At 38.1% G+C, this 19,614-nt stretch overlaps 1 protein-coding gene across 2 annotated transcripts in view; it reads left to right on the top strand.

Moving 5' to 3' along the window:
• The window catches only part of PREX2 (phosphatidylinositol-3,4,5-trisphosphate dependent Rac exchange factor 2), a 273,273-nt gene that overhangs the window by 242,788 nt on the left and 10,871 nt on the right, over positions 1 to 19,614 (top strand). For both annotated transcript variants that reach the window (XM_076005243.1, XM_012739905.3), the window contains one exon: positions 18,153 to 18,255. In XM_076005243.1, coding sequence (XP_075861358.1) covers positions 18,153 to 18,255 — 103 coding nt within the window. The remainder of the gene's footprint in view (positions 1 to 18,152; positions 18,256 to 19,614) is intronic.

The raw sequence follows: 19,614 nt of genomic DNA, 5'->3' as shown, positions 1-19,614 counted from the left end.
CAGGCTGGTCTTGAACTCCTGAGCTCAAGCAATCCTCTCACCTCAGCCTCCCAGAGTGCTAGGATTACAGGCGTTGAGCCACCACACCCAGCCCAAAGCCTGAATTTTACTGAGTCCCAAGGCAAAGATGACATTTCCTTCCCATTGCATTAGTTTCTGCCTCCTTAGTCAGTGGGAACAAGTGGGTAGAAATTTTCAGAAGGTACCTGGAAGAATAAAGGATATGTCAAAGTAATTTCTAGTGAGGGCAAGAAATCTGGAATCACACAGGGGTCTAAGGACATATTCCAGAGATTCCCTATGGCCAAATAAAGAATGAGGACAAACAGTTTGAGGAAAAGGAAAGAGAAGTTTATTAATTTGCTGGCAAAAGAAGGATGGCAGACTCTCATCTTAAAGGACCATGATCCTCCCCTTTTAGCAGAAATACAGAGCTTTTAAAAGGGGCTTTTCAGCTTATGGCTACTGCTGTTCAACTGTAGCATCTCCTGGGAAGATGATCTCCTGACCTCTGTTCTGTAGAGCCATCTCCGGAAGATACTAGAAACAAAGGACATTCCTCTGCCCTCTGATTACTGGCCTCAGGCAGGGATGCAGGTTTGAATTCCCAAAAGAGTGGGGGGATTTTAAAGAGACTAGTAAAACATTTTGGTCTTTTTTAGGCCTTTACCTCTATTGCATCTTCACTCTGTATTTTTTAATAATGGGTTGTTGGTGGCATCAGAATTCTGGTCAGAATCCTGGTATGGCGGTGTGGGAAGGTGGGTGGTTTGAGTGCACACCCCAGGCTCTGACTAGCACGTGATGTCTTTGAAACAAAACAGCGGATAACTGTACATGTGAATTACCTTTTATCTTCGTGCTTTGTTGTGAGAGTGAATCTCTTCTGGGAAACAAGGCCCTGGATTTTTAACGAAATGCCTTGTGTTTGATCATCCATTGAGATTTGTTAACGGCACCAGTCAGGAGGACCTCAGTGCATCAGGGGGTCACCAGCACCCGGTTCCAGCTGGCATCATATCTATCCTGTGTGTTGACCCCCACTCACGTGTGAGAGGGAAACAGTCGGTGTCAAGGCCTGTCACATTCTCCTTAAAACACATGATAATGGTGAACACCAAGCTAGCCACTGTCTGTGTGATCCAGTGTTAGTCCACTTTAATATATTGTAGAAATTAGCGTTAACATTTATAAAGTTTATATATATATATATATATATATATATAGAGAGAGAGAGAGAGAGAGAGAGAGCGAGCTTTTTAGTTTCTAAAACTTTTTCATATATATAGCCTTTTAGATCCCAAAACTGTATATATATTATATGTAAACTATTCATACATATATATATATAGTTTCTAAATTAAAAGGACTTTATTTCCAAAATGCAGTTATTCATTGGTTATTTGGAAATTGTTATATTTTCACATTTAGCAATATTGCAAAGGTGGTTGAATGTCCAGGGCCTTCCCGCCTCCCTTCTCCCAACCAACAGAAGTGCCGTAACCCACCATGTAACCACAGTGCAGGACCCAAAGTATGATAATAGGCAATTGTTAAAGAAGTGAAATTTATGAATTGAAATATAAAAGCAACTAAAAAGAAATTTGTATTACCAATATGATTAATGGAACATTTTTACTTCAAATAAAGATGAACAGTGTGATGACTCTCAGTTCATACAAGCAATTAAAAAAATCTTATTCAGGTAACTATCAATTAACAATTTTAAAAACCACCTTTGTTTGAACTTTTAAAGGACTCTTTCTTAGGAATATTTTATTCTGTCATTACCATGACATCAAAGGACAAACTGACAAATAGGCCCAGATTAGGTAATGCAGGATCTCATAAAAGTAGAGCACTCAAGGTAACCTGACTTAGGTAATCAAAGAGTCCCCATGGGGCAGACAATGAAGCTGCATCTTTTCTCTACTGTGCAATGGAGGCATATTAAGTAAAAGGAATAGGTTTGCTCTGGGGATTTCTATATATAGGTTAGATTCTATGTATGGGACAGAAAAAAATAAAATACCTCAATCAGCAATCCAGGGTTTCAAATGTTATCCATTTATTTTTTTGTGCAAAAAAGTTTTGAGAGACCCGGTCCAATTAGAGAAGATAACTTGATTTTTAAATCACAGGGAAAATGGCTAAATAAAACAAAAGAAAAATTTCTGCTAGCTCATGATCCAGGGGGATTGTACATTCCCAATAAGGAGAAGTTTCAAAATTATGCTTTAATCTTTTGAAGGGAAAAAATAACATACAGCAATAATGGGGCACTGAGAGAAAGACTAATTATATCCTACGCATGATGGATTGGTAACACTGCCTTTTCATAAGGGTAAATCTTAAGTACTTTCATATATTCCCCTTCATTAGAAGTACATTCAGAATTTTATATTTTACTAAATTGTAAAAAAGGCAAATAGACAGTAAAATTTATTCTAATTTAGACAACCAGATAAATCAGATATCCTCAAACTATGGCCCATAGGCCACATGCGGGTGTTTTTGCCCTTTGTTTTTTTACTTCAAAATAAGATATGTGCAGTGTGCATAGGAATTTGTTCATAGTTTTTTTTAAACTATAGTCCAGCTCTCCAACAGTCTGAAGGACAGTGAACTGGTCCCCTGTTTAAAAAGTTTGAGGACTCCTAGGATAGATAATATAAATATATTTTTATATAAAATTATAGGAAGAAATCAAATATTTCATATACGATAGAAGTTTCATCCTTTTACCTTTCTCCACTATTTTCTTCATTAAAATAGGAAAACTAGGTAATATGATATGTTAAACATATTACTATATAATTATTAGTTATAGTTCCTCTTTATTTTCCAAACCCAACTGTACTTTTTAAGCATATTAATAAAATTTAAGAATTTATGTCACTAAATTTTACTTGTGTTTAGCTATTTAAAGTGATAAATACAGAACCTACTTTAAGAACTATTAAACATGGCATGGTTCTTCAATATTTATTTTAAATAAACTGAAATTAAATTGTATTTCCTAAATCTTCAAAGTTCTATTGAAAATAAAATAAAATTCCAGTCAACCTAGGATATATTTTTGAGGACTTCAAGTTTAGGGATTTTATCACTACTCTAATTAATAATTGATGTAAACCAAATTTTCCATCTTCCGAATGAAGGGAAGAAATATAGGTATCTCACCAATATAAATGTTTCTCTTTCTGCACGTTAAGAATTGCAAGTTTTTATATGTGAACCTGGAGCAGGAGAGCAGTGAGTACGGAGAAAGTTGAAGGAGGGAGGCAGCAATTTCTGCCTTCGTGATGTTAATCTTGAATTGGTAATAGGTCATCCAACATACTCACAAGGAAGGAATACAGAGGAGTGAGATTTAAACTCCCAGGAAGGGAGTAAGGTAACACCCCATATAGATTTTAAAGCATGAATAGCCTTCACCAGGCCATGGGAATGGAGAAGGATGGTTCAGAGCAAAGGAGTAGTATGAAAAGACAGAAGGAAGGCGTGAAGTAGCCTCGAAGCTGGAGGTCACAGGAGATGGCGTGCTATGTGAGTGAAGTGGCACTAAGAGATGAGGCTGGTGATCTGAGCCTAGCGACATTAAGCAGGGGGTGGAGCATGGAAGACCACGCCCACTGGGTGGAAGATTTGGGAGATTCTCCAGGAGGCCATAGGAAGCCAATGAAGGGTTTTCAGCAGAAGAATAACATGGTTAGATTTTTAAAAAATATTTTGAAAATAGAGATCACTGCCATGGTTTATAATGGAATGAGGATGGAGGCAGGGAAACAGCAGGATTTTACAACAGTACAAGAGATGATGAGACTTCAAAGTAAGGCACTGGCACCAAGGTGAGCAGGGAAAGGTACTAAATGGTGGTCAACAGATACATACATATATACATATATATACACACACACAGATAGGATATATATAGGAGATACATATATAAAATGTATATATACTATATATATATAAAGGGAGAGAGGGAGAGAAGAAGGGATTTATTAGGGCAATTGCCTCACTTGATTGTGGAGGCTGAGAAAGTCCACAGGAGCCCAGCTGGAGAACCAGGTAAGTGGGTACCTTGGCTCAGTACAAGTCAGAAGGCCCAAGAACCAAGGAAACCAATGGAATGAGACTCCCAGTACAAGGGGAAAGGGAAAACTCTGCCTTCGGAAGGTTCACTGGAAAATCAACTCACAATAAAGTAGATTAATAAGAGAAAAGCCATGCAAATTTTATTGTTTCCATGCACACAAGGAGAATCACAGGGTGATTGCCCAATATCCCAGTGAGACTGAAAGACTTATATACCTTCATTTCAAAGGGGGGATGGGGAATATGGGTAATTCTGTTGTGGGACACTAAAAGATTATTAGGGAGATTGACTAGACACTTAAAAGAATGAATGGATGGGAAAACACAGATTGGCATAAATTGTCTTTGGAAATTAAAGTAACGTAAAAAATGGCATTATTTTGAAAATGAGTTGGGCCTGTTCTAGTTGCATTCTTGTTCTTTCCTGCAATAAATAATACAATAACAGGAAGGGGCAGGAAAGACAATTGTTTTTCTAGATAAGTCCCCCTGGTCTTTATGGAGATAGAGGGAAAGCCCCTTCCAATGCCTGTTGATCTCTTAGGGCCTTTAATTCAAAATATTCTTTACACCAAGGAGTCGTACTTTGGAGTAAAATTCCCTGCACTCCTTCAAGGCAAAGGCCTAAGAACCTGGAGGGGCACTGGTATGAGTCTAGGAGTCCAAAGGCCAGAGAAGCTGGAGTTCTGATGTCCAAGGGCAGGAGAAGAAGGGTGTCCTGGCTTGGGAAGAGACAGCATGAAATTTGCACTTCCTTCAACATTTTGTTCCACCCAGGCCCCCAGCCAACTGGACGGCGCCCACCCACGCTGAGGGCACTTCTTCCCCACTCAGTCCACCAGCTCAGATCTCCTTCGGAAACACCCTCACAGACACACCCCGGCCAGCCCAGTCATCCTAATCAGATGCCAGGCCACCTGGGTCTCCCTTTCAGCAGAAGGGCAGGCTCAGCGCTTACAGAAGTATTGAGAATAATTAGTGCTTTAGCAGCTATCTGGGTATCTCTTAATCCAGTTGATAGGAGTTGACACCCCTATCAGTGATCACAGTGGGGCATTGATGATTCTGACTGACCAAGCACAGCAAGGTGCCAGGTGGGGGCTGTTGCAGGAAGAAAATATGCATTTTTCTTTGAGGGGATTGGTGGGGGCAGGTGTTGAATCAACCTGTTACATTGCTACAGGTTGAATTTTAGATGTCCTTTGATGGATTCAGTCAGCAGGAACGAAAGAGCAGGGAGGGGGCTATGGAAAAACATGTGGGGGTGATTAAATGGTGCAGAGAGAAAGGCTAGCACGCCAGAGAAGGCGTTACGGAGAGGTGTTAGAGCTGGGATTAAAACATGACTAAGAATTTTCAGGGAATATACTTCCGTGTTAGGAGGAGGGAAGAGGTATTCCAGGAGACGGCATGGAAGAGCGGGAAAAGAATAATCAGCTGCCAACCGTAGGAGTTGAGAAAAGAAGGAGGATCCCCAGGGGGCACATACTGAGTATTAATATCCCCTGCTGCTCCACGTCCCCATCCTCTGTGCACCCTACTAAGGAGGGGGCTCAGTATAAAACACAGAAGGATCAACTTGAAAAGTCTGAAAGCACGCAAAGTTCTGGGGTGGGAGTGGGATGAAAGGGGAAAAGCCACGTACTAGACACCTCCTTAAGATTTATGTCATCGGAGAACCCGTGGGGAGCAAGGACAGAAGTCACATGGCAAATGAGAATAACCATAGAGAAGTAGAGTTAAGTAATTTCAGCGTTGGGGACTTCCCAGGTAGCTGGGATAGGTACCCAACCTATTCAGTGAAATCCCAAAAAGCAAAATAGAAATGAGATAAATTGGTGAGAGAATCCAGGCTGAAGAATCTACAATGTGGAGAAGCAAACCTGGTGGCCGTGATATTTAAGGTCCTGACTTGCACACGGCTGTTTCATACTCATACGCATTCTCGCCATCGCAGATACCCCCGTGAGTACCTAGGTGCTCAATGACCCAGCCCCAAAAGGTCTGTGATCGCCTCTGTGCTTACCTCCACGGTGAAAGTGTGTCCAAGACAAACACACCTCAGTGTGCTTGAACAGAAAGTAATGGGGGATGTGGAATGTTTTCGCCTGGAGGTTGATTTTTAAGCCTAGGTTTAAAGATAAATGCTGAGAGTTTTCAGAGAATGTATTGAGAGTGGTAATAGAAAGTCCCATTATCTTTAATGAGAATTTCATGGCTAATTCCCTGTGCAGTGCTGAAAATGTGCCCCTTCAATTCGATTGCTTTTTTGCCTTAAGATGGATGGAGTGAGGGGAATATTCAATTTAGCTCTGCTGCTGCCGCCAGGATCGGATCTCGCCCCAGCTGTTGCCCGTCTCTTCTGCAGTCTGTTCATGGCTTTCCGCAGGGCTCCTCTCTGCCTGCCTTCCCTCTGCCTTTTTTCACACACGGATAACCCTTGTCTTTCAGCTCTCAGACTATGAAACATAAGAACCCAGCATAGTCACGGGAAGATTTCATCAGGACTCTTTAACAATAATCAAATAATTAATGTTGAAAGCATCAATAGATATCCAGAGGTTATTTCTATAAATTATGCTGAGAACTCGCCTACGTGATTACTGGCTTTGGGGGCTGCAGTTATTGTTATACTGTCATTCAAATTTTCCTAAAGGGAGAGTGTCAATATTTAATAATTTATTTTATATGTGTGTGTGTGTGTGTGTGTGTGTGTGTGTGTGTAGGATAAGAGAATTCGTTGTTGAAACAGCTAGTCTGTTTTCCCTTTTTTTCCACATAAAAGTATTCGTGTGTTTTGTTAAAAAGAGGCACTTCCCTGTTAAGGGGGACAAGAACACAAATGTTGGGTTTTTCAAATCCTTGCTGACTTGTGGCAGTTTTCTCAAGCTTTTCACTTGTCACCAAAGAATTGCCAAGGGTGAATAAAGTGAGAAAGCTCAGTAGGTCAGCAGTGGCCTTTCCGTGTTAATTTTGTGCAGACTCTGCCTGTGTAGACCCAAGCAGCCACGTGGGGATTGATCAGTATTTAACACACTGCGCCAGCCCTCAGGTGTGCAATTATTCCTCCGTGTAAGGTAATGAAAGGGAGCGGGGAAAATATAACTGTGCAACGTTAATTAGTTTCTTCAATCAGGTGCTTCGTTCTAGGTGTCAGTAGACTTTTCACAGTGGTGCTCTGTGCTTAGTAGTTAAAAGTAATTAGAAGGCAGAATAAATGTGATCATTGTAGGAATGAACACAGTTAACACAGAACAGTGCATTTTATGTAGAAAAATGCAACTCTTTAGGCAAGAAGGAACACATTCTCCTTCAGTTTATTTTTACTACTTGATGGCTTTACAATCAATATACTTACTTAGTGTGCTTCAAATCCAGTTTCTTTTTAATCATGAATTCATTTTAGTATGGTGGAGTCTATATTTATAGTGAAGTAATTTGGGCCACCTGAATTCTTCTTTGCCGAATAAATGCATTCAAAATATAAATGCTGGGACCAAGATTGTGATTGTTGAATTATGGATACAGGGAGCTAGCATTCTCTAAAGGTATTAACCTATGTGATTCAAATTTGGTAGTGTGGAAAGAGCCCTGGATTTTGAATCAGAAAATAGATTTTCAATTCTGTTACTTACGTGCTGTGCAACAGAAGAAGTGATTAGATCACCTGGTCTCTCAGGCTTATCAGTGAAATGGGAATAATAATTTCTTTCTCATGAAGATGGTGAGATAATTAAATGACACTGTATGTGAAAGCATCCAGGACAGGACCTAGCATTATTGAACGTCCAGATTGTTCAGTCTAAATTTGCGTTTCTGATAGTGGGTACATCTTCTCATTGCAATTAGAAATATGAAACACATCTGTTTAAAATGACTAGATCATACCTACTAAAATAGGGGAAACCTTGTAAGCTACTATTAAAAATCACAGTAATGGGTCACTTTCATAGGATGAAAGGGAGGAGTACGACAAATACAAGAGTTAACTCTTCTGATCCGCAAGAAACACAGTACACAAAACATCGGGCCCTGTTAGAGTTTATTTTTAGAATCCTTCTTTGATAGCTTGTAGAAAGTCATTCAGGAGCAGAACAGCTACCCTTGAATCCAAGGATAGGAAGTTAGTTTTCTTTCCTAGTGTCAAAAACCAAATGTATGTTAGAATAAAGATAAATATTTAGGACTTAAAATGAATCAGGTGCTTGCATTTGTTTATTCATTCATTTGTTGAAGGGGGGGGGAACTATGAAGCACTCTATGTGCCAAGCACTGTGCTTCCCAAACTAGGGAGATACCTGCCCTCATTGCACTTACAGTCTGATGTCTTGATAAAGAAGCCCCCTTGGGAAGCCAGACAGCCATGCTGTGTAGCACTAGCTCTCTTTAATAATGAAAATAGGAGAAAGATAGTCAAAGGATTGGGTTTTTAAGCAAAGTGACTCAAAGAAGTGGATGCATATTTTCCAAGCTATGTATGTTAGAGAGAAAGAATAAATCACTTGTCATTTTGACAATTCTATTGGAGTTTCAAAAGTATTCTTCTGACTGGAAGAATATTAATAGTCTGGAAAATATTAGTAAATAATAACTGGATAGTTTTGATGGTACAATAATTAATAGAATTAATGTAAGACTAATTAATCAATATATTACAATATATATTTTCTAAGTACTACCAGAGTTGTTAACCAGCAGACATGGTAGGAGCAATGGTTAAATCCAGAGAAAGGGAAATACAAGACATTGGTTAGGAAAGGAGAATCATATCCTGTTTATAAGCCATAAGGGAATCTGTGATTGCTTTTCACTAGTATTTATTGTCCTACAATGCATTTATCACTTCACTAAACATATTTAATGAGTGAACACTTCTTGAGCAAATAGGTGGAAAATGCAGGATATAAAGAAATAAATCTTGTCTTTTAGGAGTATACATATATTACCATTGGCAGACATTAGGAATGTACGTAATTTTTTCAATATGTATGTATTGAATGCTTACTGAGTCCTGGCAATTGTTTCTAGGTCTAGAAAGGCTATAATTGATAGAGATAACCAGTCCAGCCTATTGGTGATGGGGGTGCTAGTAATATCAATAAAAATTGCTAACATTTGTTGAGAATACACTACATGCTAAGGCTATACTAAGTACTAGATATGAATTATTTCATGTAATCCTGAGAACAATCTGGGTTGTATCCAGTTATTAAACTCCATTTACAGAGAAGGAAACAGTTTAAGAAGCTTAAGTAACTTGCCCAATGTCACATAGTTATTAGAAAAGCCAGGTTCCAATTGAGGAAGTTACCTCCAGTGCCCATGTACTTAATCCTTTCAGGTAAGTATAGTATGCTAGGTTAAGAGGTATGGCGTGTGACTCAAACCAGGGTGTATGAGATAATATAAACAGGGGAGCAGTGTGTGAGAACTAGGACAGTTGGTGATTGCAGAAAACTGTAAACTTCTATTGATGCATGGGGTACAAGTGAGGAAAACCAGGCTCCATATTGTGAAGACCTTGTATTTCCTGTTAAGAAATGGGAGGCCATTCAAATGCTTGCATTTTCATCTGCATTTTAAAAGATCGGCTTCACTATGGAGGAAGACCCATAGCAAGAGACCAACCGGAAGGTCAAAGTGAGGTTGCACCAATCTAGGCAAGAGATATTAGCAGTGCAGCTAAAGAGGAGAAGTTTGAGAGATCGTATGAAATATGAAATCAATAAGCATGAAACAAACATATGTCACTAGATACATTAACACCCTGAACCGCACACATACATTAATGGATGAGTTTAATTTGATAACTTGGAGGTTTACAAAGTATCCTCACTCCGGAGGTGAAATACAGTGAGGAATCAAGTTACAGATTATGGCACCCACTTCCTTCTGTTGGGGTTGAAATAGTCAGTATTCCTCTCCAACTCCTGAATGCTGCTCAGGTATCTTCAGCTTAGTAAAGTATCACAGAGAACCACAGCTGATTACATTCCTAATAACTTGTTTGCAATAGTCACTTGAACAAAGATAATGACCTGGCTTTTAATTAAAGGAGGAAAAAAATAAAAAGACTCTCATAGAATGGTGGAAATGATTTCATGTTCTAAACTTTAAATCTGTAAGACTCTAAATATAAATCTATGGCTTTATAAAGACACATCCCTGTGAACGGAGTTTTATCAAAATAATAGGTTTCTCAGGCTGCCCTTACACATACACTCTGAGGGGATGCCTTTGCCCTAAAGGAATTTTCTCTTGTTTTGACTAGAGGCAGCATTATAGTGATAAAGGATGGTGAAAACAATGCAATGCACATGGAAGCCCAGAACTAAAAAACAAAAGCAGACTGTGATCATTGGTTAGAATTCTGCATCGGGGCAAAACTCCCTAATTTCAAAATTGTTGACAAATATTTATTTCCCTTTATATTTATTTAGCACAGAATCAAGTTAGCCTCCATATTAATGCAAGTGAATCAAAATGAATTTCAGGGATTAGCCAGTTTATGTAGGTTGTTAAGGGATTGTGTCTAGTGCTACCATCTGCATAGTTGTTTACAGTGTTTTTTGGCTGTTGGTCTCTTGGACTCAGAAAACCCTACTACACATGCCTTCAGTGTTGACCAAATATCGTAAATTTCTAACAGGAAATTATTCTTCTTACTATAAACCTATACCAGCACACATACACAAAAATATCGTATTTATCCCAATGATTCAATTATATTATTAATGTATAAAATAGTTAAAAATCAATGCTCCAGTTACCTTCACAATCTAAACATGTATCCCAAAATTAAGTGATGGCAGTGGACTTTGGGGGAATAGTTTTTAGTTGTAACTATGTAACATTATTTACAAAAATTTTTTTAAAAAGTTAGCTGGCCATGGAGGTGCACACCTAGGAGTTCGAGGCTGCAGTGAGCTATGATTATGCCACTGCATTTCAGCCTGGGTGACAGAGTGAGACCCTGTCTCAAAAAATAAATAAATAAATATTAAAATGCGGGGCAATAAAAAGTATTCCTTATTAAAGGTTGCATTTTCTATTCTTAATTATTTTTCATTTTTTTCACTTCAACATCTACATAATGTCAATTTATGACAAATTGTCGTGGCTACAAAATCAGAAATCTTCATTACTCTTTTCTTATGTATTTTGTTTAATGTGTCAGGCTATAACTAGATTCTGAGTAACACTCCCCTGCTAGTAATAAAAATATTTGAGATTGACCCCAAGAGGTAGCAATCTAGTGATTAGCTACCAAGCAAAACATCAGAGTTCCTGACAGTGAGCATGCTGAGAGTTAGCAAATAAATCCACGATAGGAAAACAGAGCTCAGAGGCTGGGCACGGGGACTCACACCTGACATCCTAGCAATCTGGGAGGATAGCTTGAGGTCAGGAATTGGAGACCAGCCTGAGCAAGAGCAAGACCCCATCTCTACTTAAAAATAGAAACAAAAAAAAAAATTAGCCGGGTATGACGGCTTGCGGGTGGTCCCAGCTACTCTGGAGGCTGAAGCAAGAGGATTGCTTGAGCCCAGGAGTTTGAGGTTGCTGTGAGCTAGGCTGATGCCAGGGCACTCACTGTAGCCGGGGCAACAAAGCGAGTCTCTGTCACAAAAAAAAAAAAAAAAAAAAAAGAAAGGAAGGAAGAAAAAGAAAACAGAAGTCAGAACCATAATCCTCCCATTGTTCTGGTTTCCCATGTCAGTTTCCTTGTCAGTTACTGCATCACCCTTGTGGCCCAAAAGGGGTATTGCGTCTCCCCACATGTTCAATTTAATGCATTTCAACCCATGGGAGATTGGTTTCCTTGTTCAGTACAATTTGAATCAACATTAAATGAAGCAGTAGACTTCTGTAGGTTTTAAAATGTAAAATTGATTTTAGAATAAAAGTAATATTTTTGTCTGTGATCATTGTAAATGATCAAATATATAAAAGTTCCTTACATGGTGAGACTCCTTTATTTAATTTATTATAGAAATTTTATGAATCATCTAAAAGGAGAGGATTAAAAAAATCCTCTGTAAAAAATCTGCTTTAGGGAAGAATTGAAGTCTTTAAAAGTGAACTAAAAACAGTGTAATGGATATGAGTTAAAAATGGCTAAAATACAATATCATGCATGTAAGCCAATTTAGGAAACTAACCTTTGTCTCTCCAGTGAGACTTAGTTGAGGAGGGAACGGGAAATTTGGATCTTGATCCTTTAGTACTCCTGGCATCTAGAAATAGGATTGGCAAAGAGAAGACCACATCACATGCTTTTTCTGACCCTTAGCTTGGCAGTTTGACCTCTAATATAAAGGCAAGGCCCAATGTCTGGAATCAGTTGGGACAAACTCTAGAAATAAAAATCACAAAGAATTTTTTTCAACAAGGGGCAATTTGTAGTCAAATGGACCGTACTTTAGTTGAACCCCAATTTATAAAAGAGATGTTGGTGGAAATTTGTCACTAGCTTCATGTAATTATCGTAATCTTATAATTTCCCCCAAGTTTACTTTAATGAGCACCTCTTTAAAATAAAAAGGAGTATGAAGTATCAACTCTTTCAATAGTTAAAATATGATGAGATTTGAGAAACCGGGGATCTACAAACACTCATGTTCCTTAGATTTTTCCAAATAATGTGTTGTCCACAATGAGGAGCCTCCACTAAACAGACTTATGGTGTGAATTCGGTTACAAAGAGAGATGGAAATGGCATTTCCACGGGCGTGGCTGAGCAGTCACACACATGGCTTCAGGTAATTCTTGGAGCACCTTATGAGGTCAGTGTGGCTGCTTTTTTCATTTCACAGAAGAGGAGATACAGGCTGGGAGAATGGGAATAGCTTGACCAGAGCACCATGAGATGGTCCTCAAACCAACCGTAGCACCTTAGCTGCCATTGTACATTCAGAATGAGGTTTCAAGATATTTTGAAAGTAGTGAAAGAGAAGAAATGGACTCATGTTCCAGATTTGGGGAGAGGTTTGTGCAATCGTACCAAGATGCTGACTATAGCAGAAAATTCTGTCTTGGATAGAGTAAGGAAGGCACTGGGAGATGAGGTGGGAAATGGGAGAGTAGTTGATTGAAAACCCGAAGCATCGGGATAAAGAGTTTGCTTTTGCAAATGCTGCCATTGGAAAGCAACTGAAGATGCTTTGAATATAGTAATGATAAGCTGTCAGGGTTGGGTACTTAGTAAAATACTTTGATAATTTGCTTAACAAATCATTCTTTGATATCATGTAATATAAAAACTGAAATTTTGTCATGTCAACCAAAAAAATAATTATGAAACCCACTTACTCCTAAACTCTGACCGCTAAGGTTCTGCATGTTTGAGGCCAAGCTATTTTAGTAGCCTCCTCTTCTTCTCCTCTGTGTACTCCATCGTATTGGGCTCCACACTTGTTTGTGAGCAGGATAAACAAGCATCAACCTCAGGGCCTTTGCACTTACTCTCCCTGAAATGGTTTTCCACAGAGCAGCATCTCCCTCTGCCATTCCACCCTCTATTAGTACCATTCCACTTTGTATTCTGCTGTAAAATTTATTTTTCTAGATAACTTATTCTCACCTTATATTACGTATTTGCTTCTTTATTTTCTGTTTCCTCTCACTAAAATCTGGTCATCGAAGGAGTTGGAACTTGGCTTTATTCACTGTTGCCTCCCCAACACACTGGAGTGTTGGACATTTGGGAGTTAAGTGCCATCTTTAAGAAAAAGAATAGAAAATTACAAAACAAAATAGGAATGGAAGTTAATACATATTCAGAATGTAAGAAAAAACAAATTGCAAAATTTAAAATGCTTATAAATACCACATACATCAGAAAATCTAGAAAAATAATATTTTATTAATTTATTGTCTGACCCACTTCTATACTTTTTCCCCCCAACAAGTTTTGGTAATACTCTTTGATTGCCTTTTCGAATTATAACAAGTTTGTAATAATATTTTCTATAGGGAGTATAGAAAAATTATTGTCTTTTCTCTAGCACGGTTGATCAAATTTAAGTTATTGAGAGCTTAGAAAAGCCTTTTAACATCAAAACATATTATTGCTAATGTCTTGTAAATTTTTAAATTGTTGTCAAATACAAAAAAGCCTCTATAAGTTTCTTTAGCATATGAACCATAATGTTTGGAAGAATATTCCACAGAGTAGCTTCTGGCTCTATGCATGCCCAACCTTGTTTCTCCTCCACCACACATGCACTTTCAGTCCTGGGTCCTCAGTATATGGACATATTATATCCTGATGCCTGGCCTTGCACCTCCTTTTCAACCTTAGGCAGTAGGAATACTCTGGAAGCCATCTAGAGGAGGACATTACAGTAACCTGACTGTGGAACTGTGGAAGTAACTGTGAGTGAGCCCTATAAATAGGTCCCAGGAAACCCAGCCTGAATGCATCCCTAATTCAACTTTCTTTAGCTTAGTTTCAGAAATAGCCACAGCCATTGAACACTACCCAATAGGTCAGAAGGAAGCTTGGATGTGAAGAAGACAGCAGCCATAACCATTTGCAGTTCAGAGGTTTTGCTTTTGCAAATTTTTAAAAGCATGTTATTGTGAGAACACACTGATAGGGCCACTCCCAGAACTTTGAAAGAGATCCACGTAAGTCAGGGGTCCCCGAAAACCAAGCTTTTTTTTTTTAGCTTCAGAGTAAATCCACTCCTGGCAGTATGTTTTATGGTATTTATAAAAGTAGACACTCAAAAAACATTTGGCAAGTGAATGAATGAATGAATGAATGGAGAAGTACTTTTTTGTGTTTCTTCCATAGCAGTGCTAAATCAAAGTGTCTTCAAATTAAATTGGACCCATTAACTGTAGGCTACATTTATCATATTAAAATCATGCTAAATATCTCGGTCATTTGGCGATCTATTCTCAACATGAAACACGTCAAAAAGATGTATTAACTATAAACACAGATTTAGTGACCATTTCCTTTTTCTTTCTTTGGGGAAATTATCATTTTCTGTATAATTTTGCCACCCTATCAAATGTGTTTTCTCAAAAGTATACCCTGAGCAGAGCCATTACTTGGAATGTCTTTCTACCAAAGTTATGAAAACACTTTCTTCAGTGGATTTTATTTTTGCTTTTTCTTGAAGGACAAAAACTACTTGGTGGCATTTATTTTATTATTTTTGTAGCTCCTAGGGAGAGAGTTGTGTGGATTTTTTTTTTTTTTAATGATGTTACAGCTTGAAGGAGATGAAAAATTGAAGGCCTGTAATTTCCAGATGGGCTAAAAATATAGATTTATTTAGATTTTAATTTAACTGTCTAATGTGAAAACAGAGATCATGCTAGAAAGGAGAATGGGATGTCAGGCCAGAACCCTCATATTGAATGAGGATTCCTGGCCTTTAATAGGTTCCTTTTATTCTCTTGTCCAGGGCTGGCGTATCAGTCTCTCTGGAAATGAGAAATAAATCAAATGAACTCTTGTAAAACCTGACTCTGAGTATACATTTATGCACCATTGAAAAACTGTGTGCCACTTTCTAGACCTGGAGTCTTTCAGAGCATGCCAGCATCAAAACACTTCTCACAAATACTGGGTTTTTCCACTTGACATTCAGATTGAGATAGTTTAGAGAAGATGAAAAGCTGTGAGGCAAATAATGGTATATCGACAGAAAAGCTGTGGCCGTACTGCCAGATTTCTTTCCCATGCTGAATTTAGGATAATGGAATCCTGTGATGCTGTGAGTGGAAATACGAGGCCTCAAGTTGTATTTATCAACTATGAATCAAACACAGGCAATATTTCCCACATTTTCTTGGTTGTCTCTTTTTAAATTTTTCACTTTTCAAAAATTCAAAATAACCTTGGGACCTAATTGGAACATACACGATGGTTAATATGAAAAGACAAACACAGGTGCAGCCATCTGTTTTTTTTCTCCCCCTGGTAATCTGGGGAAAGAATATACGCATATGCGTTTGAAGGTAGGTTTTTCTGTTAGGTGATGTGTGAATGGGTCCAAAGAGGTGACATTTTCAGGTACCCTATAAAGATAGCATGTTACTGGGCACCTGAATTTCCTGATCACAGTAAAATCTCTGGCAAGTAATTTTCTGTACCACTGTTTACTACAACTTGAGGTAGGGAGAAAGAAATCAGTTTAAAATGATCAAGAAAATGAATAAAAATTATAGGCTGCCTGTTCAAAATCCCTTCACAGTGTGTGTTTGTTATAAGTAGAGTAAACAAGATACAAGGCAAGACATGCTTTATCAGAAAAACGCAAACATATTTCAGCATGATTCAAAAAAGATAAAGATTTTTTTTTTCCTTAGCTTCATTTGGCTGGTGTAATGAGTATTATTGATTAAAATGTTAGGATCAATAAATATTTAAAATCAGAGTAGAGGAGACCTTAAGGAGGAGAAATAGGTTATGTTCTGTTAAATAAGCTGACAATTAAATGCTTTGCAGAAAATTGATTTCTTTTCAAACATGAACTGTCAGTTATACTGCTTGGCCTTCATTGGCATAGACTGTTCTGCAGCATGTGTATGCATGTCCACGTAAAACAATACACATTGCTATCAGACTCACGCACTCAATATTTGTGAACATCATGTACATACAACTAGAAGCTAATTATAAAACTTTAGCCCATCTGAACACGTGTTGATGCTTTTATTAATAAAAGAATTCTCTATAATGGTAATGGGAAGCTTCTTTTCAAGTCATTTAACAGCCAATGGAATTTGGCATGTTTCTCTTTGGAACACAATTATGTATAGTGATACAGTTGCACGTTGCCAGGTTTTTTCTAACAGTAATGTTTTCTTCCCTTTCTCCTCTGTTTCTTAATTCATCAGTATCAAAACCTACCAAATGTATTAGACTTCTGTGTTACAGCCTCATAACCAAGCATAGATGTTACTCACAGAGAAGCAACTGCATTGTAGAACTTACTGTCATCTGTAGGGAGAAAGACTAGATAAATCTAGAAAAATACATGGGTAAAACACCAAACCACAATGAGATAAATGCAAATATAAAGAAAAGATTAATCAAAATATCAGTAAGTTAAAAAAAAGCAAAACAGAATCCACTAATATAAATTTTAGGAAAAACATCTGAAATTAGTGAGCATGTTTATGAAATATATGAAACAATTATCCCTAAGAAAATAATTTAGAGACCAGCACCTTAAAAATTAACAAATAAACATAGGATTTAATGGCTGCTATAGAGATAAATGTGAAAAAAACATAAAAGAAATAGCTTAAAGAGAAGGAAAAGAACAATTGGAAAGGCTCACCAATCACTGAATTCTGTTAGAACACTTCTCAGGGGTACCCTGGACACCACATTCCTATATAACTAGTTACAGGTTCCTTTTGGAACTTTTACAAACAGTTTCTTAAACTGGGTCCCAGAAACACTTTTTTTTTTTTTTTTTAAAGAGACAGGATCTCACGCTGTTGCATAGGCTAGAGTACAGTGGTGAGATCATAGCCATTGCAGCTTTGAACTCCTGGCCTCAAGCCATCCTCCCACAGTACTTGGCTTACAGGCATGAGCCACCATGCCCAACTAAGAAATACATTTTTTAAAATCAGTTTTGACCATAGTGAACAGTAATTTCAGTTGATTTTTCTAAGATATCTGTGCATCAATTATTATAAATCTATTAACTATCAATATGTAGAAATAGATGATAAGTATTCCAAAAGTCATCTCTTCAAAAGTCCATGAAATATCAATAAAGAATAATATTTAATAATAAAATTTATTAAAATTTTTAATCTTCTATGGATAAGTGCTCTCATAAACATTGTTCATTATGGGTTTGTTTTAAATTTAACTACTTAATCCATGACCCCAGTAATATACCTGTATGATCTACATGAACAGGTGTTCTATGTAGAAAAATCAGTGGTTCATTATCCCTTCACTTTGATTTGGGCTGAAATTTTCTAATTTTGAAATTTGTAACCCAAACTGTCTCAAAGACTGTATCAGGAATGGGTAGGGTCTGACCTGCCTCTGCCTGGGCCCACAGGTGCACCCTGAGCGTGACCCTGGAGCAAGCCATCATTCTGGCCAGAAGCCACGGACTGCCTCCCCGCTACATCATGCAGGCCACAGATGTGATGCGCAAGCAGGTAGGTCTCACCCACGTTTTAGGGGAGTTGTTTTGTAGGACTTGGACTCGAAGCTTCCTTTATTCACGTACCAGGTATCTGACAGGTGCCTGGATGTGAGTGACAGGCATTTTACCAAGCTCAGAGGGTAAGTCGCGAATGGGAAACACTCCCAGAGAGAAGACAATGCAGGAACCTGTGTGAGGGTTCTCCAAGAACCTTAGACAACCCTGGGAAAAGGGATGTTTAAGCAGTAACTTAAAGGAGGAAAAATTGGCTGAGTACAATGAGATTGAAGTAGACTTGGGACTCATCTAAAGAACAAGGTAAGAGGACATATGGTATTTTCTGGAAATTATAGGTGATTTAGCAAGGTTAGGAGAGTAGGTTGGGGGAGAGATGGGGCAAGGAAGAAGAGGAAAGAATTGGGCACCCTGCTTGCTTCTGGTGGTCCCCAAGGGACTTTCATGCCATGCTAACCCTGCGCATTATTCCCAGGACAAAACACTCAGGTTTTCCTTTAGAGGATGAACAGCAGTCTTTCAACTGTCTTTAGATCACTGGAGTACTTATACATGAAAGTATACTCTTTTATAAATAGAATGAACTTTCTGTATAGTAACCCAGTAGTATTTTAAGTGTGGTAGTTTAGTTTTCAATCCTTAAAATTCTATTTAAAAACAACAAAAATGCACTAACCTCTAATTTACTGATTAGGAAAATGTGCTTACTACAGTAGAAAAGATATTTACTGTAGAAAGACAAAAGAAATAAACATCAATTCTATGTTATTCTACTACCTTTTTGGGGGGGGGTATTTACAAAAAAAAAATCGATTTAATAAATCTCTCTACCTGCTGACTTGGTTTGAGTTGCCCAGTGATAGCGAGTGATTTAATTTACAATATATGGTTTTATAATTATGAGTGCTTTGTTTATTAAAGACGTAATGCCTAAGTCTCAGGCAAACATATAAATCCCTCTGGGCTTGCTCCCAAGATTATACTACAGAATGTCAATGAAGCCAGTGAAAAGATCAACTGAAGAGGGCAACACCAAGTTGGCATCTGCAACACAAAGATAAGGCACAGCGAGTGCATATACATTGGCGCTTCTGGCCAGGACCCAGGAGCTGAAGATTGAAGACCAAGATCGCAGAGGGTCCAAGAGGGATTTGCTAAGTAAAGGTTAGATCTACCAGGAGCATGTAACATACTGTGGTCCAGCTGGAGAAGGACAAACACAGATGTGAATTGCCAGCAGGTTTAGGAGGGATTTTTTTTTGGGGGGGGGCGTGGATATACAAATTCTGCTTTAGAAAGTAGATCAAAGTAAACTTATGATTATCCATATCAGAGCTGGCATTTGAATTGCTAAGAC

The sequence above is a fragment of the Microcebus murinus genome, chromosome 7 (genome assembly GCF_040939455.1).
Source record: "Microcebus murinus isolate Inina chromosome 7, M.murinus_Inina_mat1.0, whole genome shotgun sequence".
Classification (NCBI taxonomy): Eukaryota; Metazoa; Chordata; class Mammalia; order Primates; family Cheirogaleidae; genus Microcebus; species Microcebus murinus.
The sequence above is the reverse complement of the archived record's forward strand: the minus strand, read 5'-3'. Positions and strand labels throughout refer to the sequence as shown.